The sequence below is a fragment of the Bemisia tabaci genome, chromosome 3 (assembly GCF_918797505.1).
Source record: "Bemisia tabaci chromosome 3, PGI_BMITA_v3".
Classification (NCBI taxonomy): Eukaryota; Metazoa; Arthropoda; class Insecta; order Hemiptera; family Aleyrodidae; genus Bemisia; species Bemisia tabaci.
The window spans coordinates 47,329,740-47,354,276 of NC_092795.1; the positions used below are offsets into that span (position 1 = coordinate 47,329,740).

The window sequence follows — 24,537 nt, forward strand, 5'->3', positions numbered from 1 at the left end:
CCCTCATATTTCTTTAAATTAATCAATGTGGGTTTTTATTAAAAGATTTCAATCATACACACGGAATTAAAAAATAAAAGTTTTTATTGCACAGCCCAACTATTTACACTTAAAGTAACACAAAAATGCAATTTCATATAATATCTAGTAGCTAGTCATCAACATGAGTATTATTCCTGTGTAGGAATTTGTATCGTTGAATTGGTTTCTCATACTTTTTCCATGTATTTTTACTCAGAATAAGAATCAATCACTCGCACAGTTCTTATGAGAACACGAACTCAGGTGTTTACGGCTCACTTTCTGAACATACTTATTTATAAAATCATTTTTCTCTCATTAAAAGGTCTGCCTTAGTATTAAAGTGATAAGACCTGGTCTCAGATAAATCAGATAATCTTCATGCGAATAGGAAGTCTCACTTTTTGACATCATTTAAAGAGCCTTAATTTCTCTGATTGAAGTTCTTAGTACCTATGTACTTCATTAACTTAAGTTCTTTAATCTAACTTCACCGAATGTTTTCTTATTTTTATATGTATGCTCTTATTCGTGCAAATCATTCATCCTCCATTTGATCAATAATTAAGGATATTTTAAAAAATTTTCACATGGAAAAAAAATCGAAAATTTTTCATAACGTTTAGGAAACAACTATCACAGAGTATCGAGTTGTGACTTGAATTTAATCAAGCAAAATCATAATCAAGTTTACCATTGCATAAACTTGTAAGATAAATCTGAAGTTGATAGGCACTCATAGAGTAAGTCTCTCTTTACCGGCATAAAGTTTTTGAGCAAACGGATATTCATGTACCTATACCTATATATTTCTTTACTCTCTTTTTTTGGTCCAAATTCTGTTCATTTAAGCCAGATAACAATTTTGATTTCCTCTCCATATTTTGTTCCGGATTTCTGAGTAATGCACTCTAATAGTTTTGCTTCTCTTGCGAGCAAAAATGGTTAGTTGATTGATATTCTGTCACAAGTTTGTTTCGTATATTAATGGTTACATCTTAAACAAACAACAATCTTGATTACAAATGTTCATTGGGATTTGCAAATTCTTGGAATATTTTTGGACCATCTTAATTCCAAGATTTTTATTTTACTTTTCTCTCTTCTTAATTTTCTGGTGACTTCGAAGTCCTTTTACGTCTCCTTTTCGAAATTGCATTATATATTTTGTAATATTTATCTAATGAAAGAAAAGTAATCTAATTCAGCAGCGTAACAAAGAGTAAATTATGATTTTTACAAGTTTTTTAAAGTAACATGAATACCTATGAGTGCTGAAGTTTCGTACTCTTTGGCTAGTAACAATCGAAAGATTTTTACAGTCAAAGTCCGGAGGAACTGATGAAAATCGAAAGAAGAAATAGAGCGATTTTCCTTTTTTTTTCTTTTTTCAAGAAATTCTTCGCAGCCATTTTTCCTTGGGCTTAATTTGCCAGCATGTAATCATTTTAACCAAAATTCTTCGTAATATAGTTTCCCTTGAGACCATCATGAGTATGATGGCAGAAGGCTTTGGTATGATGAATCAGGAAGAGATGCGGAATAAGTTTATGAGGGTGGGAAGATGTAATCATATGGGACACGGGTGAGGGGTGTGATAAGGTACTTGATAACTTCTGACATGGTCTGCTCAATGCCGGGCTTGACTTCCTCGAACACCTCGCGCCAGGCCTGGTTGATGAACGTCAGAATTTGTCCACCTATAACAAAAAAGCCAATTGTGAGGGGAAGCTATTCATTATTTGTGCATTAAATACACACTGAATGATAACGCAGTGATAGACAGGAACTCAAATTTTAAAGAAAATAAATTCTAATTAGTTAAACTCCAACAGTTAAAGAACTCTCATACCCAAGAAGTTAGCACAGTGCAACGAAAATATTGAAATTAAATTGCAATTTTATTTTAAAAAAATTGTTTTTTTACCATTAAATTGCAATAATTTTACATCATTTAATCGATTTATGCCGATTTTAAACAATCGACAAAATGAGCTTAATGTGTCAGAAAGATCGGCAATGCAATGCAATGAAATTGCAACTTATTACAATGTTAGGTATTGGAATAAGTTTCAATAAATGGAGCCCCTTCAAATAGGAGCTAGGCAACATACACAACACTCAATGGAATCGCAATATTTTTACAATTATTGCAATCTGCGCTACTTGGGTAGTTGTTATGCTTTAGCAAAAAAGCAGTCAAGGTTCAAAATTTCACAGCGGAATAACACTGATTAATTAGTGGGGGAAAGGTGCAGAAGAGTATTACGTATTAACGATTTCACTCTGGAGAAAATATCCTCTCAAACCGGAAATATACATAGCTATTTCGTTCTCTTGTGAAAAGAGGAGTTAAATTGGGGAACTAACTTGTTCTTTAACTCAAGCATACGCCCGCTCCATGAAAATCTCCTTCAAAGCGAAGCGTATGCAACTCTCACGACAGTAAAAATAGTTCGCAAGTTTCTTTGTTTTTTTCCCTAATGTGAGTTAATAGGTATAGAAATCATAGCAGGAAGTATGGATTTCCTCTTTAATAAACCACCTTCGATGTTTTTTTTTTTTTGTTTTTTTCATAGTAACGTATCGATGGTAAAACAGCAGCAGTGCGTATCTCGGTTTGCGGTGTCGCAGACTTCTCGTCATTTTTTTTTATTTTCTGCATCGAAAACTACACGCCATTTTATGAAAAGTTCGGTGCTTTATATTTATTTTTCTTCTGAAGAATATTCTGTGAAATTTTCAAGCAACGATGTCGGTTCGATCTTCCTCCAATAATAAGATTGGAGCGAAGATTTTGAAATACTGCAACCGCGACTGTCGCACCTATTTTAGGATTTTTCATGAAATATTAGACTATACTTCTCAACGTCTTGAAGCGGCTACACTGAAATAATAGACTTACCTAGCAGTTTGTCACCGTTGAAGAGGTTGTGCAGGGTATATCTGACGTGCTTGACATCATCAATGATGAATTGAACCTGGGTGAACTTGATGTACTCTTTCCCATCAGCCTTCTTCTCCAATTCATGCTTGATCTTCAGCCGGCATTTCATGTCCTCTGCAAGATCACAAAGACAAATCGTTGTAGGTAAGGATGAAAAACATTTCGACACAATGATATTATATTATAGTCAAACTCATCTCCATCGCCAAAAATTCTACTAAAGCGTGAGTATTCCCATTCAAAGTGACTATTCTTGGAGACTCAAACGCCAAAGTAGAAAAGTAGCGATCGAGTCACCTACCGAATTCGCAGACGGATTTTCCATTCACATGCGGGGAACGACGTCATGTACCGTCCTTCGTCTGTGTTCACCGTTTATAAATAGGCTGTTTCTTCATAAGTTTTTCAAGAAAAGGCTCTAAAATTTTAGAGATGTGATCTTTTTGTCCGTTTTAAAATAATGGCGGGAAATGGCGTTCGCAGAGAAAAGCGCCTTCTAAGAGCTTCAGTCTCTACAGCATGGTTACTGTTAGACGAAAAATGAACCGAGTCCCTAAGTCAGGGGTAGATTCTAGCCGATCAGAGGGGAAAAGTACCTATTTTCAAAAACAAAAATCCTCCCCATTTGTCCCCCATTCTTCACTTTTTTCAGAGACTGGGCGGTACCGGTAGAGGACGCAATCATTTCTTTTTGCTCGCCCTGAATCCAGCGTGGAATTTTTTTCTGTCCACGTCCAATAAAATGAACTGTGCCAAAATTTCCAGCCGAAAGGAATTTCAAAACAGCATAACTACTCGATATCCTCTAAGCATGAATTAATTCATCAAATGAAGTGCTCCGTCATGGCTTGCGTACCGGTATGATGACAAAAATATTCCATTCGGCATGATCTTTCGAGATTTTTCTAGTCACCAATTTTATGCTGATTCATACCCGGTCTTTAAACTAGAAACCCCAAAAGTTTCTCTCTGTGCTTCACAGAGGGGAAATACCGCTTTGCACACCAACATCCGTTCAATGGAATGAGTCCCCAGCGAATACGTCAATGATCGATTATCGATATTTTCTCATTTGAAACTGTGGTGAAGAATCGGTTATTAATGTGTTCGTTGCAAACACCCTGTTCATCGATCCTTTTCTACAGGTTTAATCGACAGATCAATCGATATATCGCAAAGCACGCCACTGGACCGCACCGGACACTTTCGGGGTGGAGGAAGATCTGGCGTCCAACTGTTTTGATTAAACTTTGCCGACTCATTCCTACTTCTACTCACGGAGCACGTTACAACGATCCTTTAATGGAGTCGTCCGACGACGTATCTTTGACGTCATTCGACCAACGAGCGACAACAGGGTGACTCCTCGAATTGTGGGAACTCAAAGTGCGCCGGCTATTAAGCGTGATTCAAAATGAGGTTTCAAATTAAATAAAGTTTAAGTCACAGTTAAGGAAAAAACATTTAACAGATCCCTCACTGACAATCTGAGCAATTTAAATTGGCGAAGTGTACATTCATTTCGGAGATTTACACTGAGTTTGGTCTAATGATGATTCATGAGCAACTCGTTACTTTGGCGGAAAGATAATGATGCAGTCATGTCGGATCGATCACTTTGTGAAGCGAGTATGGCAACCTTGTACATTGTAAGCTGAATACACCCCACATCGATTTTCATTCTACGAAACATACTTTTTTTTAATCCTTGCAATACATTTACTGGCCACCTATAATGTGGGGTCTCTTTATCTCATATTGTCGCACCCCTGGCGTAGGTAAGGGCGTGCCCCTTTTACCATAGGGGCCTCGGAAAGCATAAAATTATAAGGAGAACAGGGCTCACGTGAAAATCGAGATACACCCTTACATCAGAGTAGCGACGATATGCTATGTCATTGGTCGCAATCTCGCCTATTTGTTTTGGCTTTGGGATCACAAAAATAATTCAGAGGATCGTAACGCTTAATTTGGGATTTTTGCATATTTTGATCTTCGAAAGACCTCACCGCTTGATTCAAGTTTTTTTACATGCTACTTTTTTAAGAAGTTCCCCACTTGCGATCTAATTTCCCTGGTCCGATAAAATTGATCTCATCGAACCTTCGACAGTCATCGTATGGTGAAGAACGATGCCGGTCTCCGAAGTAATCATCGCCCCCCAAAAATGAATGATATCGGAGACACTTTGTCCTCGCGTCTGGAAAATGGCAAACCTGGACAAACCTTGGCCGTGACCCCCAGTTTTTGAAACTGATGACGCAAATGCTTTGGCCCCGCGCCCAAACACTCATGTGACGCGACTGACACACACCCTCCTAGTATATTCCATATCACTGATGGATATCAATAGACATCGATGGGTCTATTGCAAGAATGAATATTGGGAGAGAGGGTCACGGGGACTTGGCATGATGTTGTGCATTTCTCTGTGTGTAGTATTCTCACGTAATTCGTGTTGGTGTTTAGGTTGGACGTAGGGCAGAATTTCAATGTAGGTGGGTGTTCGATCTTCCTAGATTAGGTCGATGTATAGGTAGAATTGAAAATAGGAAATTAATTATTAAATTTTTATTTAGCATCAAAGAAATAAAATATATACGTTTTTAAAAGAGGGTTAAGTTCGATAACTTGCATATCTGATTAACAAGCTTTATAAAAGCTGGTGTGACAAGCATATAATGAGTCTAGTTAAATAGCTAGAATGATCAATTATCAATATATTCCCATTGAAGCTATGGTAAAGAATCGATTATATTAGTGTTCGATGCGAACATCCTGTCTATCGATATTTTTCCATAGGTTTACATGACAGATCAATCGATATATCGCAAAGCACGCCGCCTACTAGGAGACTATAGCGGCGGCGCTCACGTGCGCTTCGCCACATTCAATCGAGGAAAAAAGAGGAAAATATGGAATTCTCATCTGAGACAGTTTACTCCCAGCCTACCGCTCTTATCAGCTACGTCTAATCTCGTCGAGTCATCAAACGAACCGGTTCATTTATCACGTAGCCAATGAAGATGATAGATGATAATCTGCTCGGATACTTATGTCCGGTGTTGCTTGGTCACAGGATAAAACTAGGCCATTTTGCATTTTCTTTTTGAAATTGAGAAAAATTAGAACCAAGGACTATAATTATCTCAGGAAGGGATTTCGAAGTAACTTATGATAAAAAAACCTGGATTTCGTCATATTGGCACGATGAAAGGTAAGCCCTTGGTACCGTCCATAAATGTTGGCAAGAGATTCAAATCGTGCGTTCAACGCTATGTACGTTATTTTTAAATCGAATTGGTCTTATAAATGTGAGGTAATCTCTGGCTTTTATTGCTCGAAATTTTCAAGGGGATGATTTCTCTAATTTAATCCTGGATCGAATCTAAAGAGAAACGTTATATGATCTAAGGAAATAGTGTTCAGGAGACTAGACATAAATGAGTGGGTTCGTGATTCCTGAAAACGGTATTGACGGAAAACATTTTCTTCATCCTCGATAGGATGTATAACGGCCGAAGAGCGCAAAGCGACATTGACGATGAAGCTCGGATACAACTATTCCAGCACTGAGGATGTGCGGGTTGTGTGTCGGAAAAACTGAAGGCGCTTCAGTATTGCTTATCTCGCCGCTTCACTCTACGAGCAATGACAATACGCGCTCAGTGAAGGGTACATGACGATAAAGGCGTGATTCAATTCAATTATCCATCAATCTTTTTTACCATACTCTCACATAAATTTTAATAATTCCTATCACCGTTAATATACCGCCATGCTCAGAGAGAACGCCCTCTGGCCGTTGCCAAATTTTCTTCGATAAAAAACAACTTTTTTTTGAAAAAGAGCGATTCTTTTCAATTTTTCAAAGAAACTTTATTTGCACTTAAATGAATGTAAAGTGCAAAGGAGAGGGATTTTAAGGGAGAGCATTCCTAACTTTTCTAAAATAAAATATTTTAATGTGCGTGTCCTATCGGGAAAAAGGCAATATTCGAATTTCAAACGACGTTCTCCTCAACACGGCAATATATCGATGGCCAAAATGTGAAACCACGTATATCCATTACAGTGTTTCAAAATTTCTGCTCCTCTTTAATTTTTTCGAAGAGAAACAAGTCTCTTTTTCTCTGGCTTGAATTCTAACAGAATATTCTGCTAATAGGGAAGAAAAATCAAAGGAGTTTTCGAGAAATAATTCTGACTAGTTTTCCAAATAAATAATAGCGTATGATAGAAAGCCTGCGACGTTCCAAACGAAGATACGTGGTTTCGCGTTTCGGCCATCGGTTTGCCTACTCCACCGTCTTTGTTCATCGCTGTCTGACAACTACGCCTCCCTCGTTAAGTGTAATGCGAAGAGGTGGCGGGGTGGCTGGTGCTCGAGCCAAGTAATTAGCGCTTTTCGTAATTTGCAATTTGCGGTTTTGCTCCTGCTCGATGCTCGATTCAATCATCTTGATCAATGAACGAGGCGACGACGCGACGCACCGCGCGCGCGCGCGCGTCTCAAGTTCGAGGTTACGCGCATCCACCCGCGCCGCGCTTCCACCCATACGTGCCACGTGCCACGTGCAGATCCTCACATTTCGTACGCAACAAGATGAGAGGTATCGCCAAGATGATATTCACCCTCTATGGCATGAATTAATCTTGGATCTTAGATTCTAAGGGGCAATAATCTATTTTGTAGCTCGCATAAAACGCATGTAAGGGGTACCAGGGTGCAGATGTTGGTTTCGATCGATATGAAGCAGCCCTATAATCCCCCGTCATTACCATTGATTGCAGTAAGACAGTATGTTGGAATTTTTCAGCCAACTTCCGTTAAAAATCCAGAAAACTGAAAATCTCAATACAGAGGGAAAAAGCTCATTTGAGCACAATTGTCCCTCAAAGAGATACGCTATTTGGTGCAACACTATATAGTAGTTACGACCATTCAGGAAGACAACTGCAGACGCATTTTCGGGTCTAATTGTACCCATCCTCAGTGCAACGCGGCGAAGTTTTTTTGGATTTTTAACGCACGTTAGCTAAAAAATTCCCAATTACTGCTGTATCACGAATTGTGCGTTTACCGCGATCAGTTTGTGATTGATTGCAGTAGCAATTACAAGGAATATCGCTCTTTTTCATGCTTGCACTGAATGTTAATCACGGAAACTTTAAAATGCAGAACTTAGGTCCCAAAAATATAATGGATAATTAATGGATGTGGGATCCTCTGCCTCCTCGCATGGGAAACTCCCATCAACCTCGGTTTCGATCGGAGGCGCGGTTTTCCTCACATGCGTGGGCGAGAGCTCTCATCCTCATCCTCGAGGGCAGAGGTGCATCCGGCTGCACATGCACTGCCGCTGCACTTGTGCATAGGTAGTACATGAATCTTGGGCGCGCAGTGTAGGTTTAGATCCTCCGATTATCAGCTTTAATTTCAGCGCGCGTCACAATGACGTCTTTCAAGAACGGTCGCTACAAGACAGGAGGCACGAAATCTTCAACGGAGAACAGATACAGTACCTCCTCTAGCCTCCTGAGGACACGTGGAAACGCTTGCTTAATAGACTCCGTACAGCTCAACCCTTGAAATTACACGTACCTTATTCTTGCTGTTTCGCAACGTGTTGTGCAATTTATTAGACGTAACAATCGTCTTCCGGCGATCAAAGTGGGTACTTACAGGATGTGCTTTGCAGCCTTTGAATAGTGCAAATTCAGAGCATCGATATCTTTTTTGATAACAGTGGAAAAAACAAGGAGGAAAAACGGGAAACAAGGTTAAAAATACACAATTAATAAAATCCGAGACGTTTCGACTCAAAACTGAGTCATTTTCAGTCGGAAACAATAAATATTTAAAAGAAAAAAACGATATAAAACCGAAGCCCTGATTTTTATAGTTTTTCTTTTCAATTTTTATTGTTTCCGACTGGAAATGACTCACTTTTGAATGAAACGTCTCGGTTTTATTAATTGTGTATTTTTAGCCTTGTTTCCCGTTTTTCCTCCTTGTTTTTTCCACTGTTATCATGTCTTGGGCTGCTCTTAAAAATTTGTATCTATCTTTCTTGAACGCTTACTAGAGATGGCTCACTTATTTTGCCATCTACTCGCTACACCATTGAATAGCCAAAAAGGGTATACTGAGTGTTAATATTTCTAGAAAATGTTGAGAACTCAAAACTGTAAGTCTCCACCTTTGCCTCAAATGCTAGTCTTGAAACATGTCCAAATATAATGCCAAGAATCACTTACTTAGGGAGAACTGGAATTTTCCGTTTCCTACAACTGGAAGGATCAGAATCTTGCCACCAGCGATGTAGTTTCCGTCGAGGTTGATCGTTTTTGTCTGAATCACCCATTCATATTTGTGAATTTTTTCGTCCCCTCTGAAATTCAAAAATTCAATGAGTCCAATGGTAGATAATCAAGGGTATTGAGGAATCATGTTTTAAAGTCTGAATCTCATCAAAATGTATAATAAATCTCAACACACAGTCACAATTGGATTACATTTTACAATAAGGAACCACTATCTCTAGCTCTCCCATAAAAGCACATATCTGCATAGGGAAACCAATGGCATGTAAGTTGTTTCTGAAATGGGCCAGAAATAGTGGTTCCTTATTGCAAAATGTAATCCAATTATACCTCACATACTATCTCATAAATCATATATCACGTACTAATATGCAGTTTCTACGTCCAGTATACACGGTGCTAGTAAATGGCTCTTTGATGAATACGGCGGATGACGTCATCTCTAAAGTTTTAATGTTTGGACCTACCAGCAATTCAAAGGTACTGGCTAATGGATGTTTTTTCTTATAATTTGAGCAAATTAATGTTGATTTTCTTTTCCTCCTCTCGTTTTCTTTTTTTCCACATAAACATTGATTTGCTGTCGCACGTTCATGCTTCACACATTTAAAATGTATTGTTTTAAAAACAGAATAAAGGATCTGTAGACTAAAGTTATTTAAACTATTATAAAAACTGATATAAGGCTATTGAAATTAATTTTAAAAGATGCTACATTATTTGATTGAAATCAAACTTACTTGATGTTCAGGAATTGGATGTCCGGGAGTCCATAGATGTTGACATCTTGCATCTTGAACTTGAGACCGACCTGGTCAGACCCGGTAGTGATTTCCATTTTTGGCAAAAAGAATGGGTTTATGGAAGGCAAATGCCGTTTGCTGTCACCTGCATCAAAGAAAAAATCACTCTTATTTTTTTCTTAGTTCTTCACTCAGATTGTGATCACGCAAGCGACCCCTGGGGTTGACTCATGAGAGAGTGCATGTTTGTGATATATCTTCAATACATTGAACTACTTTGTAAAAAGGTTGGGATTATACTTTTTAACTGAGCTTGCTTGCAGAAAACATGTGGAGAATTCAGAGTTTTGGGTCATTCAACGCACCCATCAAAAAAATTGGGTCTCTTATAGGAAGGTGTACGTCATGAATAATAGAGGATCTGGCGGTTTACAAATGTTTGCTCCTATATTGAATCCAATTTGGACATTTAACAAAAAAAATCGGTGATTTAAAGGCTAAAATTAAGAAAATTTAACACGAATTTAGGTGCAATATTCTACTCTAATTGATCTCAAACAAAGTACCGTCTTGACAAAAAAAAGTCGGCAGTAACCATACTGAGCAAGCCAAAAAACGCACTCACCATTTTTTAATTCTACAACTCCCACCCTCGCTGTTTTGAGCAGGCAGTCGGTGAATTTTGCATCATTTTGTTTGCAAGGTTTCTTGTACCAAGCTGAAAAAAGAAGATCAAAATTAAACATGAGTAGAAATCAAATTTTCATTACTATTTTGACGGCATTTTCATTCACTCTCCCATAATATGTCTCGCCAGGTAAATTTAAAACAATTCTCGAACGAGTCATTGAGGAAGAACTCGTTTTGCTCTCACTGGCTTGTTTTCCCTCCCAGAAATGAAGGGATGGATCGCTATATCTTTTTTCAAAAACTGGTTGAAATTGCAATATAAACCAGTTATCCCTGGAGCTCATTAATTTTTTCCACCAAAACGATAAGAACAAGTGAGAGCATGAATTCTCAAATACATTTTATGTCCTCACTTGATTGGTTTAATTTGAGTAGAGCAAAATAAAGCAACTCTGCAACTTCTTTGAGGATGAAGATGGAATACTTCAACTAACGCAGTATACCTAATATAAAGTCATGCAGCATTAGCATATTTTTACGAGAAAAGGCAAAAATGAAATATCCCACTGCTATATAAAAATGAATAAGCCGGTTAGTGATCTAAAAAGTAAAATGTAGTCTAACCAGGAGATCTGCCGCTTTTCCTTCGAGATGATGCGACAAAATTGTACGGTTCGACCAAAGCCTAAGTCTGTCGAATCAGTACCACCATTTTCGCGTCTTGATGGTTACAAAGAAAATTTATGGAACTGAAATATGCTGGTGGTAAAACAACTTAAAAATTATATCTTACAGGCAGTCTCTTATGCCATATGATTTCCTGATAGAAAATCGTAAATCTTCACCACTAGTTGCCTAATCTCCTAATCCGCCGATGTGCCTGTCCCCCATATTGTCAATCCTCTGAAGTAAGGGCGTATCTGAATTCCTACATGAGCCGCGGAAAGCAGAGTTTTATACGGAGAAGATGGCTCAAAAGGAAATCAAGGTTCGCTCTTACGTCAGAAGAACGACGATATGGATGATTCCTTAAACCTTTGCGAAAAACTTCATATCTATTCCTTTCGTACGTCTTCTTAAAGAAAGATTAGTCCAATCCTTCCAGCATGCAATTTGAATAAATCAGGTCAAATTTTGACCTAATTGCTAGTCTCTTCTGGAACTTTCAGCTGTGCATAAACATATTCATCGGTTCTGTTTCTACGAGGAAAGAATGGGCGAGGACTGGACAAATCTGATTTTAATTTTTCTGAGGAAGTTGGTAGAAATGAGGTTTGTAGGTATTCTTCAGTATGCCACACCAATCGGCAAACCACTTTTTCTATCTTTGACAGTTCTGTTACGTCTTGCAAAAGGCCCATCGGCCGTCGCCTGAAGAGCAATAGCGGCGCGCGGACGGAGAGAAAAAAAAATATGCTACGAAGAAAAAACTATACACACTTCCTTCTTTTGTCTATTCCATCTCTGGCTGAGGAAAGATTATTATATTCGTGAATTTCCTCCCTCCGAACAAAGTGTCAAAAGTTCTAAAATAAACTGTAAAATCGCGATTCCTCAAACATCCGCATTTACGAAGCGTTAAAAGATTTCTAACGATCTCTTTTTTTAATACTTATTTTAAACCAGGAACGCCATGTTCAATATTATTTCCTCATTTCCTCCACTATTTTTTTGCGCTGAGGACTTAGTTTTTGAGATACGAGTTGGGTCTGCCCGAATGAGCATTTTAAATAGAAAACAGTAAATAAAAATAAAAAAATAAAAGGAAGAGAATAGTTGAAAAAAACTGAAAATACTGCTTACTTTCAAACATAATAGCGCCACTTTTGAAAATTTGACGTACATTGTAAAGTTTTTAATTTTTTAAAATTTTAATTTTCAATGCCAAGCGATGCTGACAATATGTGAAGTGAAATGTGGAGTAACGCGCAGTCAGATTGATAATGTTTACAAAATTTAAATATATTATATCCCAAGTACCTAAATGATAAGACACATAGACAAAACACCAGACCCCTGCAGCGATTTTCCAGATTTTCAGAAAACGCTTCAATTATTATTAGAAATGTTAGAACTAAATAGAGATGAAATATATTTACTAAAATTTGTAATGCACTTCAAGTTTTTTGAGGCAGATCACTTAATGCGGAAATTCGCGGGATATCATGTCACCAATTTACCATCGTGTAAAGTGGGTGGTTAAAAACATAGTAAAATACAAAAACTTACTGTAATATCCGTTGCTAACTTGAGGGGCGGCGGCCAAGGCGCAGGAACATAAGGTGAGGAGAGCAAAACTGTATTTTAAAGTGAGACCCATTTTGATCTGCAAAAAAAGGAAAAAATATATTCCGATTACCGGTGAGAAGTGAAGTTGCAAAAGAACACGGAGAACTAACATCAGAGCATCGCGAATACTGTTTTTGATAACAACTTCAAGTAAACTGTGCAAGACTTCAGCAATGATGTATGGTTTTATGCGTGTGACATTACCGTTTCCTACACCCTGTGTGGGAGTTTGAGATCATCATTAAAATAAACGGATACCTACTTGAACACGGATTCTTCCTGAATCCACTTCATTGGTGGTGATTTATTTAAGACTAATGAGGGAGATTTCCGGGGGACACCTGAAAGCGACGTAAGTGCTTTTTTCCTGACTGGCTGCTATCACGCATCAGTGCGTCGCGACGGACGTGGTCTCGAATCTAGGGGTCGTCGCCGGTCAGGCGCCGGCGCTAACATTCGATCATTTAAAGCCATAGATTATTGCGATGTAAAGTGTACGACGTGCTTTTTTGGTCTGAGGACGAATGGCGTACTTAATTCGTGGGTCCTCTGTATGAAAGTCACCATTGATAGTTGGACTACATTTTGCAACTAGGATTCCGGCTCATTGTCAGTCTAAAAACAACGTGTGTGCCGTTAATTTCCCAATGCAAACAAGCGTTTTTATGAATGAGCCATACATTTTAGTTCTTAATTGCAAAATGTAGTCCAGTTTTAGATTCCAAAGCAATGGCAGTTTCCGCATCTACAACGTGGAAACATTGTTTACGCGAAGAAAATTGGGAAAGAAATATTGCTTTATAGTATTTTTATGATAAATCATAGATATTTGAAGAGGAAAGGAGAGCTAGAATCATAATTGTCCGGTCAATTTGTGAGGTAAGAGATAGAATGCGAGTGGATAGGCAAATATTTCTGCTCAGAAAATATTTTCTTGCCTACAAGTGCAATTGAGAGCGAAATAGCTGCTTGTATTATTTTCATTCTTAATGACTTGGCAACTCAGATCAATTACAAATTGATGATTAGGTACCTAGATCAAATGGATTAAATGTTCCCAAACACGTAGGAAGAAAAATTGGAAAATTATTCACAGGGAAGAAGGAAAGCCCGGAACGCTGCGAACCCATAGAGGAATGTCCGCGTGACACGCCATAGGGGCGTTTAGTCACCGCTCGTGTGAAATGTTAAGAAAATTGCAGCCGAGAAAAACCTGAGCTTTCCTTATAATTAAGCTCCTCAAGATTTTCGTGCAATTATTCACGTCGCGCTTTGTTACGGTCGGGGATACATAGTAATGTGACGGGTATAATTGAAGGGTTTTATGCATATAACTCGTGTGCGTGAACGAGGTTGAAGCTTGGCGATTCCCTTCCACTGATTAATCGTCCATCCGGTTTTTTTTTTTTTTTTTTTTAAAAAGAAAAATAATAATAATAAAAAATCTGCAACGTATTACGTAAAAAGTTAATTTTCCGAAGATGGTTTAGTCTCGCGTACACATCTTATGAAGATTTTTATCACGATTAAAGTCAATAAAGTTGAATTTTGCGTATTTTCTTCAATTGGTCCGTTTTTTTAATAGAAAAAGAAGAATAATAAAAAAATCTGCAACGTATTACGTAAAAAGTTAATTTTCCTAGGATGGTTTAGTCTCACGTACACGTCTTATGAAGATTTTTATCACAATTAAAGTGAATAAGGTTGAATTTTGCGTATTTTCTTTAATTGTCATGTAAAACCAACCGATTGCCTTCTTCAATAAAATGCTCACTAGTACTTAACGCGTAATTTTTGCATCTTATGCGTCCCAAGAAACCAGATTTAATGTCCCGGAAAACCATCATATTTTTCAAACTCTCTGCTGTAAAAAAAAAACGATTAAAGAGATGAATAAACTTTTATGAGATGAAAAAACTTAAACGCTTACAAAATGCAGACATTATGCAGCAATTCAATTGCATGAGAGCTGGGAAGTCAGGATTTTAGATTTTATTGAACTTCAGTTCATCTTTGAGAGGCGCTCCAAGGTCAAAATTTTAATACTGATGTCAAGTTTTCAGGCACCGCCGATGACGGGCTTCCAAAGACGATCGGAAGACTTTACGCAGCATAGGTTACAAAAATGTGCCCTGATACTTTGTCCCTGTAAAATTCAGACTTCATTCGCGAGAAAATTTTCATTATGCAATAAGATTTATTAATCCGTAATGGAGAATGAAATAGTTATGTTGATCGCACATCTCTCTTACTATGACACTATACGCGCGCCTTGGAGATCTGGTATGACATGAAATTAAATCACTTCGTTAATCAGTATTCTGCTCAAAACCGAATTCATTGAAAAACCCTGCTTTTTACAATCACTGGTTATTTCATCAAATTGTTATGGTCGTTCAGTCAACTGCGTCCCTATAATGTCAAGATACAATACGCGGTATATGCATGATGGCAAAAGCAACTTTTGATTCTGTAAGCGCCGTTGGTCAAATAAATATGACGGGTAACATTATACGCCTATTCCGCATTTTATACCGCCTTAAACGCAACTTAATTTCATTGCAATTTCCGTAAATTCAGCATATTAAGTTAATATATTTCATGAGTTTAGCGAGGCTAATTTGACCTCGTCTCAAACAGAGGTATATACAATTACATATACTAAGAACAGCAACCGAAATACTCCAAGTCTCGCAATTTTCAGAATGATAGACGTTGACACGTTACAAAGAAATTTTTTTCTGTCTTTATCAGATATCGGAACCTTGATTAGAGGCACAGGCCTCATCGAAATAATTTTCTTGATTTTTAGGTCAAAAGCAAGGTCTTACAGCTTCGATTCATTAATCGTTTCCGTAAACAGAAACGTACTTCAAAATATTCATGTCTATGCTTGCGAGCCTCCCCAGATTTGGATTTTGCAAATTTGCCGAGTATCATTTCTCCTGACCAAATAAATGACCTCTCTGAACTTAACATCAACATCAAGTCACATGGAACCTTTGACATGGTCAACTGCTCTGTTTAGTATGCATAAACCCCGTGGTCCATTCAACTTCTGTGAATATTTTGCCTCTCTTGCCTCTCTCTCCCTCTAAAGCCTCTCTTTTGAATCTAATTCATTTCATACTCACTCTATATTTCCTGGTGTACTCAGGTATAAATGAAATGAGGGTCAATCAATTATTGTTACGTCGATTGGATGTACGAGAAATTGCCAATAGTATGCTACCCTGCTTAGGAGAAACGTCTTATAAATATCAGTACATTGCCAAATTTCCCCCGATGAAATTTTCATTTTTGAAACAAGTTATGAATCTTCTTTCTGGAAATGTCTCATAGGTAATTTAAATGAAATCGCGAATAAACATTCGCTGACGACCCGGGAAGAAAATATTCACAAGTTTCCATGAAAATTCGTCGTTTATCGAAGGAAATTTGGCAAAGTCTGGGAGCTTATACTGAGTTCTCTCAAAGCATGGTAGTATGGTAAATTAGGTATTCCCAAAGAGCTTAGTGGTCACCTGGACTCTCGTCGAAATGACGTTAGTTGCCCTAATTATCGGATTTTTCCCGGGCGGTCAGTTCGTTTAAAATGCACCCATACTAATGAACGAACAGACGGATTGCCGTCAATCCAGACCTGATTCAATGGATCATGACGTATTTTGGATGTACACCGAACTGGTTTGTATCGCTTCAAGTTGTTATGGGTGTATATTTAAAGTGCATTCAGAGCGTTAAAAGCTCACTGTCCAGAAAAGTGAAACATGCAGACGGATTTAGTAGCCACAGGCTACACGGCAATCGATATCGATACAGCTGAGGTCGGAAAATGAGTGCCTCCGATTGCAAAATTGTAAATCTCTGATAATGTTTAAATGTTTAACTTGAGAGAGCCAACAATGTTTATTGAACTTTGCTGAGGATAAAGTGGACCACATCTTGCAATTAGGAACTACAATTTCGGCCGCCAAAAAGCCTATATGTGCAAAGGGAAACTAATAGCACATACGTTCTTTCTAAGCTGAGACAGAAATCGTAGTTCTCAATTGCAAAATGCATCCCAATTATCACAATGCAAACATATTCACAGAAAAGTTTAAAAATATTTTTGGTTAGTTTTCCTGGGAAAAAAAAACGAAAAAAAAGCATAGTCATAGATTTTTAAATGTTTCAATTCATGTACACACTGTTTGACTTCAGCCATCAATACTTTATATTTTTCATATATCTGTTCGGCTCCACTCAAAATGACGACATCGGGTCTCCTCCTAATTCTTCTGATATCAATCATCTTGCCACACTTTTCAAAGGGGGTAGATAGAATTAATTATTATTTTGGTAGCCATACATCGAATGACAAAGCCGCTGAATCAGTCTTCACGGGAAAGATATGACTGGAACCGCTAACGGAAATATAACGCTAATCGGTACTATCGCGGTAATTATCGTAGTACTCGAACTTCAGAGCCTGAAACCACATTCCTCCGGGAAAAGATGTTCAATGTCACCACTTACGCAAAAAATACTGAGGACAGTTTTATTGAACTAACTGAAACCCTGAGTTTTTTTTCTTTAGTTTTGGTCCACAAGACTGTCTAAGGTCCTCGAAAAGAAAATAAGTAGTATAAAAATATAAATGGCTAATTTCTAAAAACTACGAAGTATCAACTCCGAATAATGACCCTCTACTCCACTCTGAAACGAGGTATTAATAAACTCTTAATCGCTGCACGATGAAGTATCTATGACAGTTTAATTATCGATGATTCCAAGTACTGCTCGCCAATTGATCATCGGCATCTCTAGTTGTTGAATCTTTTATTTTTTACCCAGCCTGTTTTTTTTTTTTTTTTAAAGTAAGTTTAACCACCGAGTGACAAATATGCGTGTCCATATCAATATCATTCAATACGCGTTGATTCTGATCGGTATCTTTATTAGATTATTACCGTGGCTCGCAAAAATTAATTATGAGAATAGACTGAAAAAACAGACATCAAACGAATTTCTGTTTGGTATAACCCCCCCCCCCCTAAAAAAAAAAAAATAATAATAATAATTCTCACATGTTGATATTGTTGGAGAGTTGGACACAGTATAGTATTGACGGACATCAGTGGCGTGGAGTGCTTTGCGATGTATCGATTGATCTGTCATTTAACACATGGAAAAGGATCGATAAACAAGGTGTTTGCAGAAAACACTTTAATAATCAATTCTCTAACATGGTTTTAAATACGGAAAAATCGATAATAGATCATTCACACCTCACCACTGACGGACCAATATTTAATCTTTTAGAACGACTACAAGCACGAATCCTGCTGATTTGGTTAAAAATAACGCATCATCTTATTTTGATTTTTATTTACCATAAATTACCAAAAAAAAAATTTGATCCGTCCGAACACGAACGCTAGGGCTCGATGTAAAATGTTCAGTAATGACTTTTTGCACCGATCACATTGTGTGATGGGACCAGAGCTGCATCAAAAGTAAGGACTACCTTCAGAGGACAATGTATTCAAAGAGATCAGATTAAGAAATTCGGTTCGACAGTGGGTATTATTATTTGGTGGTTGATGAACTATTTTTGAAAAAGTATAACTATAAAACATGCAAAATGGGCCCACTCTCAAAATGATGGTAGAAAAAATTAAAGGAGGGCTCCGAAAATGTATGAAGATTAAAGATTCAACGTATGACTTTCACACATTACAAAAATTCCGCGTTTGGAATTTTTTTTTTTTCATCAACTAAAAATTGTTTTTAATGTTTTTGTAGGACATCCCACATCGCAAAAACATCATCCCATGAGACGCGATTAATATCTTAAACTTTCATCTTGAACTTCTCTCACGACGGGTAGGAGCATGAGAAAGATAAATTTTCCACTAAAACCGGCAATATATATTTGTCTTCAAATCTGCCAGATTTTACTGATAAAGTAACATTGACCTTTGAAATAGCGTGAAAGAATGTTATTCAGCCTGAAATCTTACAACGACAGTAAAATCGCGAGTGCGTATATTGGGCATTACGTTGAATGACCGGATCGATTCAAGTTCTGGGTCTAGGTCATGCAATACTTGACTCCCCGTGCCTCACGATATGGACTTAACGGGGTTGCCAAATGCAGAACTGATCTGTGGAATGTATGTAAATCTCCTGTAAAATTTAAATGCATTGTCTAAAGTTGGCAAATTTGGAAACGCAGTCATATCTTGAACGATTGAGTGATTCATGAGAAAAATAAAAACCCGGAAAGCCGGTTGCGTCGGTCTAATTTTTCTTCTAAAATTGTAAACGGTCGGAATTTTACCGGAGGCAAGAATAACGTGAAATTAGAGCAGTAATATTAGTTGCACTCTGAACACTTATGCATTTAAAATTCCTATGCATGTTTATGTTTACGCATTTTTCATTCAGTACTACTAAGATTTGAAGCATGCAGATAGTGCCTCTTGTGATACATCTGAAAATTTTAGTAATCGCAATTGAAATTTAATTGGTATATTTTAAATGCTCTTGGCGCCGTTTCTTTCAGTCGTTTATCAAGAACTATACTTAGATAAGGCTATGCATGAAATATGAGAGCACTTTTGAAAGTAATTATTTGCAAAAGATAAATATAGACCAAATTTTTTTAGCCGAATCAAGTGTTTCAGTTATTTACGTGGAGTTTAAAGTTTGCCTGATAATCAAGAGTTCGGCGGTTTGGTCAAAAAGGTCAAACTCTTGTTCAGGTGTTTCTTGCTTTCAGTATTACGGTAACCTTTATTTCGTCGACCACAAAACTTGCTGATAAAAATGTATAAATAGTTAAATGTGAATAGGTGGTGCTTAATTTTTTTCGTAGTAAACATGCGTTCATGTTTTATGAATTAAACTTTTTACATAGGATAGAACGATGTAGAAATTTATGATGTAAAACGGACAACTTGAGCTAGGCACTGAATCTATCTAATTATTGTTACCAGCTAAAATTGCACGTCAAAAATGCTCGAGCCATCGTAAACGTGACAAGATTTTATTCCGGATTGAATTGCAGCGATTCAGTACGATTTAGACTACATCGCATGCATGATCATTCTAAATGAAAAAAGAATGAACGATTACTCAGGAGAGTCTACTCTAAAAGTTGAATGAAATTTAACAAACTTAGTGCATCGGTGGTTCAAATAAATCTGGTTAAACTTGTGAATGAGGTTTCACGGTTTCGGAGACTTTAACGCTGAGTTAGAAAAAATAACTAATATCAGTTTTCTACGACGGGGGAATGGCCGCTTTTAAAAGTAATTTTATGAACTGGAATTTGCAGAAACTAATTTCTTCTCTCAATTAATACGTTTTTTCCCTAATAATGTGCAATTTCAAAGGCTTGTAATGTAATGGGAAGGCCACAAATAAAATCGGAATAAGGTCTATTGATGATAGGAAGTTTGAAGCAAAATGTATCACTTACTTTCGTATAAAATATTCCTTTTATTTCTACTATAACCTATGGTAGAATTAAGTTAGTTTGCATTTTTAAATCTTGCAATACGACAACTGACTATTTTTTCTAAAGAAAACTTTACTTAAAAAGAAAGACAAAAAACAGGTCAAATACACAGAAAATATAAACATGGAGCTTTTATCTCGGATTTGGACAAGGTTGAAGCGCCATAAAATGGTCTAAAAAGGAAGCTTACCTTGAAGGAGTTAGGTTGATGTAGTGGATAGCCGAAACGCTAAGCCACAATTTGACACTAGGTATCAACTAATGCACTTAGGTTGAGGGAGTAGGACAGCCTCTCAGGGATGAGGAGCAGAATCCAACTGATATTTCGGAGCCAACCTCACGCCTCTTATAGATATCCGAGGCACCCGCGTCTGAGGAGCGCAGCTTCGCTTTTCGCGCCACACAACGCACGCTCTGCCATGTTGCCATGCGGGCTTGAATAAATTATCGAGGTGGACTGAGGAGTTGTTCCTTCGGCGTTCCTCGACAGTGTCCGAAACTCACAGGCGCCAACGCGCCAAATGCGCCTAAAAAATCGGTCATGGCGCCTAAAAAATGAAGGCTCTGCGCCTAACGTGGCCCCTAAAACTCTGGATTTTCACAGGAGGTCACATAAAGAAAGGAAAAAAATCTATTTGAATTGAAATAACTTAGAATTTTCAGCACTACAAGTGAAAGCTTGCTTTTTCTATTCTTCACGATTTCATTCTTAGTGCTTTTGTCTTCCCCAAGTTACAGTTACTTAATAGTTCTGTTGCGAAAACATCTTGCGTCTACCTTTTCACTAAATGCGCCGTAATTTTTAGGCAGAAAGTCAATTTGGCCCCTAAAAAATCTTCAATGGCGCATAAAAATCAAGCTTGATGCGCCACATGACTCCTAAAAGTCAAAAGTGAGTTTCGAACACTGTTCCTCGACTTCTTTTTGATTTGAAGAGGTGTTACTGCCACTCTATATCGGGTGGAATTGTATTTTGGGGGTGGTTGAAGTGGCCAGCAATGCCAGCATACCGAAGAAGGGGTTAGAGGAGGGTTGATAATGTTGATATGATTTATACAATGATGACAATGGAGAATTTGCATGCAATTTTTTATTGCTTCATCTGAAAGTGCTTAAAGAGCTGATCTCACAGAATTTTTTATAATTTTTTTTTCTGATATGGGAAATAATAGATTTAAAAGTGAGAAAATATGCACCGCCTAGTGACGTCATCTGACGTCATCATTTAAACACACGTATTTTAGCAGATTAGATCATTTTGCCATTTCTTCTCCAAATATTGTTCAATTTATGAACCAAGGGTAAAAACGTAAACATTTTAAGCGCACATTTAGGTAATGGATAATTTGCACATGTTTTCTTATTGCTGCATTTCAGAGCTCTTAATGAGCTACGTTCGCAGTATTTTTCATACTTTTTTTCTGGTACGGGAAATTGTAGAAAAAAAATTTGGAATCGAGAAAATCTGCCGGCGTGTGACGTCATCAGGCGGCATTTCACGTTTAAACACATGTAGTTAAGCAGATTAGAGCAATTTGTCATATATCCTCTAATAATTGCTCGCATTTTAGAAACGAAGGATATTCTCATGCTCAGTTCACGCGGTAGTTTCCCCTTAAACATGACATTCCCAAAATTTCCGACACCTGCAAATTCTCCATTACTACGGGCTCTACTTTTAACATTAACACAAAATGCCAGTTACTTTTTTTTACTGTGTAGTCGTAGTCGGGATGCTATCCGATGAAACGAGGAAGATACGTGGCACACATATCGTCACCTTCCAGGCAAAGTATCACAAGCGCCATGCGACGTTTAAAAATTTCCGCCGCCATTTTATTTTTTTACTGAGAAATTGTTGGTTGAATCTGTTTGGAAATTTCACTAAATTTTATCGGCAGCACAAAGAAAATTCAGTGAAATTTTCGGACAGCTTCGTTGAACAATTTCTCTGTAAAAAAATAAAATGGCGGCGGAAATTTTTAAACGTCGCATGGCGCTTGTGATACTTTGCCTGGAAGGTGACGATATGTTTCTCTCACGAAAGAACGTAACTACATTTAGACTGTATTTTGCAATTTGGAACTATAAACTCTAGCCCTGTTTAAAAACAACGTGTGCGCCATTAGTTTCCCTATGCACATAAGTGTTTTTTTAGATGAGCCAGAATTTATAGCTCCAAATTGCAAATTGTGGTCCATTTCAATGTTGTCGAAATTTCCCTCGCAAATTGCAGCTTTACCTGAGAAATCCTAGGCATTTCTGACTAGAAATTTCACAGGCTTGTTTTCTGATCTTATGCAAAAATTAGAAACATTTTGGTCGACAATTGAATGGACAATGACATCCTTGTAAAAAAAAATGAATTGTTTGTGTCAATTTTGAAATATTGGACTGGAGCTACGTTCCTTCGTTAAGGAAACGACGAACTTACACGTGTGTGTTACAGAACATTCCTGCCATGGCCATCAATTGGAGGGCACTTACACCGATCATTTATTTTCCTCCCAGCTTCCAGTAGTAAAAAGTCTTCTTGGCGTCATGAACTAGTCTTAGTAAGGTTAGTTATTAATTTTTTTGTGGTCATTTCTATCGTTCGAGTTTTGTGTTCTAATTTTACACATTTTGATACTCGTAGAGTATCTTTCCTCGTTGCTTTTTTCTCTCTCTAACAACAAGACAGTTTTCTCTATTTTACCTCTAAAATGGAGAAAGAATTGTTTTCCTCATTTTCTCAGGTGCGTCTCTAATGACGTCTGCCTACGCTCAAGTTAAATTTTTAAGTAGCTCTAACTTGTAGATGTCAACCATTAAAAGTTCAGAAACCACACCATTCTTTTATATTAATTTGAATAATATGTTAAAAAAGTGACGGAAAATTACAATTTATTTTGACCTCATTTTAGTCTCATTCTAATTTTTCCATGGGAAAATGTAAACAATCAGCCCGTCAATATTGTGGACTGTCCAAACTTATAAGCTCTCATAATTGAATCATGCGCAAATTGCGCAAATTTTTCAAGTGAGCTGGCGATCATGGGACCACCTCGCTTTGAGCGAGAACTCGGCTCATTCAGCACAACTAGTAGTGGACGTAATGCACCAATATTCATATATCTTGACCAGCGTAAATTTACGCCATTAAAAAAAGGACGCAAAACAGCGAACTCCCAGAATCTTCCATTACGCGCAAGTAAACATTTCTTGTGGAAATAAACATTGAGAACGGTACTGTTCCGCCGGTTGAGGTTACTGAATCATCAACGATGCGTCAAATAAATTTTGTATGATCGGCGAGGTAAACTGGAAGAACGACCCGTGTGTTGTCACAGCATGAACGGAAGCGATGGTGATGAGGAGAATGAGACCTACATTCAGCGCAAATTCGGGTGATTTATTCGACCTTTTCTCCGGACGAGATAATCTCGGTGTCATTAATACAAACATGGAAATTGAAGAGATGTATGTTCGGAGGTGTAGAATTCCTTGTAAAATTTCATCTGGATTTGCGGAGTGAGCCTGAAAACACCAAATTGGTGAACCATATGCGGGTTCAAGAGAGGGTTCACATGGTGTAACACTGAAAAAAAGTTCAGTGTACCATATCATCCCAACTACTTCGGTTCGTCAAACTGAATTTTCGGTTTGTCAAACCGAACTTGTGCGGTAAAGTGAACTGACGAACGAAGTTTGGTCATATCTGCCGACAGTTCGGTTATACGAACCGAAAGTTCAGTTTGACAAACCGAATATTTAGCATGATATGGAACACCAGACATTCGGTTGGAATTATACAGATTAGGTACCCTGCTTAAACTTGAGGGTTTTCTTTTAAAATATTTGCGTTTAGTAGGTCCCAATCGATTGTGAGTTCATTTCGAAAAGAGGCTTACAATTTTTATCCTCGATATTAACATTGACAAAGGCCTGCAGGCCTGATGCTTATGAGAGACTCGGTTTTTAACCTAAAATTAAAGGGTACGATTTCAAGTACACATCCAACTTTATGTCAGATTCAGTTTTTAATGCAGTATTAAGGGATACAATTTTCATTGCATTTAAAATTTTAT

General features: G+C 37.5%; 1 protein-coding gene across 1 annotated transcript; it reads right to left on the reverse strand.

Annotated features, from left to right (window-relative positions):
• Positions 1-66: 66 nt before the first annotated feature.
• LOC109030596 (circadian clock-controlled protein daywake) lies at positions 67-20,815 on the reverse strand. The gene is made up of 7 exons (XM_019041644.2): positions 20,658-20,815; positions 12,898-12,994; positions 10,664-10,756; positions 10,036-10,183; positions 9,230-9,363; positions 2,927-3,082; positions 67-1,721 (listed from the first exon to the last, which is right to left on the reverse strand). The coding sequence occupies exons 2-7, from the start codon at positions 12,986-12,988 to the stop codon at positions 1,570-1,572; spliced, it is 774 nt and encodes a 257-aa protein (XP_018897189.2). The 5' UTR covers positions 12,989-12,994; positions 20,658-20,815; the 3' UTR covers positions 67-1,569.
• Positions 20,816-24,537: the final 3,722 nt, after the last annotated feature.

What these genes read in the sequence shown, in the direction of transcription:
- LOC109030596 (XM_019041644.2), bottom strand. Translation starts at nt 12,988, where the DNA reads ATGGGTCTCACTTTAAAATACAGTTTTGCTCTCCTCACCTTATGTTCC. An exon ending in AGTTGTAGAATTAAAAAATG is followed by an intron (nt 10,184 to 10,663) that starts GTGAGTGCGTTT and finishes TCTTTGATGCAG; the next exon opens with GTGACAGCAAACGGCATTTG. An exon ending in AAAATTCCAGTTCTCCCTAA is followed by an intron (nt 3,083 to 9,229) that starts GTAAGTGATTCT and finishes GTGATCTTGCAG; the next exon opens with AGGACATGAAATGCCGGCTG.